The sequence below is a fragment of the Nannobrachium achirus genome (assembly GCF_963921795.1).
Source record: "Nannobrachium achirus genome assembly, chromosome: 23".
In the NCBI taxonomy this organism is placed as follows: Eukaryota; Metazoa; Chordata; class Actinopteri; order Myctophiformes; family Myctophidae; genus Nannobrachium; species Nannobrachium achirus.
Genome location: NC_137830.1, coordinates 31,312,381 through 31,313,827, shown reverse-complemented (window position 1 = coordinate 31,313,827; position 1,447 = coordinate 31,312,381). Strand labels below are relative to the sequence as shown.

At 49.3% G+C, this 1,447-nt stretch overlaps 1 protein-coding gene across 1 annotated transcript; it reads right to left on the bottom strand.

Annotated features, from left to right (window-relative positions):
- Positions 1-754: 754 nt before the first annotated feature.
- On the bottom strand, positions 755-1,216 carry LOC308308454 (ubiquitin-conjugating enzyme E2 A-like; the record flags this gene model as incomplete). The annotated part of the gene is made up of 1 exon (XM_080753870.1): positions 755-1,216. The coding sequence occupies one exon, from the start codon at positions 1,214-1,216 to the stop codon at positions 755-757; it is 462 nt and encodes a 153-aa protein (XP_080609996.1).
- Between the last annotated feature and the right edge of the window lie 231 nt (positions 1,217-1,447).

Here is a 1,447-nt window from a genome sequence, read left to right as displayed (position 1 = left end):
TCCTGAGTGGGAGGACTGCGCTATTGAGCCAGTTTTGGCCCCACACTCCTCCCCACCTCCTGCTCAGCAGGCCTGCCCACCCCTCCCCAACCCTCTCCCAGCTCCTCCTGCCTCCTTCTCAGGCCTGCCCACCCCTCCCCAACCCTCTCCCAGCTCCTCCTGCCTCCTTCTCAGGCCTTGTGACATCACAAATCTGACCTTTCACAATCAGGACCGTTCTGAGACATGCCAACATAGATCTGCCCATAAACTGAGAAAGACACAATGGTCAGAAATAGGACTTTGTGAGGATAGAAGTTGCTGGTGGGACACCAAGAAAATACATAAAAATTGGAAAAATGTAAATTCATGGTGTAACCCTTTAACAAGTAAAATGTACTTGGGAATTTAACGTTTCTTGTAATAGAGTATTTCTACGTTGCAGTATTGATACGTTCACTTAGGTAAAACATGTGAGCACCTTTTCCACCACTGTCTGACACCCTAACCGTACTCTCAGGAGCGTCAATTGGGTATGGCAGGGGTATGCAGCTGCCATACCCTGGGTCCAGGGGGGAAAATAAAAGTTACTTTGACAGTGATGCCCATATCATTATTTGGAAGTGTACGGCAACAAATCCAGGCTCTCTCAGTTCTTCTAGTCCAGTGGTTCTCAAAGTAGATCCCAGGGACTCTGTGGGTTCCTTCAAGGGGGGGGGGGTCTAAATTGACCCATACAAGTGTGTAACTCAATACAATTGGAACCAAATGAACCCTAATAGGTGTCTGCCCAGCTCTCCTCCACGGTGGCAGACACCCTCTTCTCGTACTCCCTCCGGTTTTCATTATAGAGAGTTGCCGCCTCGTGGTTGGCCGGACTGTTGGGGTTGGGCTCGTCCAATAAGGACTGGATGGAGGTGAGTATGGAGGCGACGCCGTAGGTGGGGCTCCAGCGGTTCTGAAGGATGTCCAGACATATGCTGCCGTCTGCGTAAATATTAGGGTGGAACATCTTTGTGACAAACTTGACCTTGGGAGGCTTGCTCGGGTAGTCTTCGGGAAACGCCATCGAGAGATGAAATGTTCCGTCTTCAAACGGCGTCCCCGCGGGTCCGAATATAACGGCGTTCCAAAGCATGATGTCGTTCTCGTCCGGCGACGCTCTCACGCCCGTCGGGGGGTCTTCTTGAAGGTTCTTAAAGTCCCGCATAAGTCGTCTTTTGGCCGGAGTCGACATTATTCAAGCTGAAAACGGCGTGTGAACAGAAAACTGATCAAAATCCAAACATAAATTAAATCTTCAGTTTGAAGGTGTTTTCTTCCTCTTCCTTCAACACTATCGTTTGCACTCTGTTCACCCTCTTTACATCTGTGTCTGATCTACAAACCTACCTTATATGCTGACCAGATCTGTAGTCTGATGTGACGTCACACACAACACAAACCGTTGACATGCAAACAGCATCCC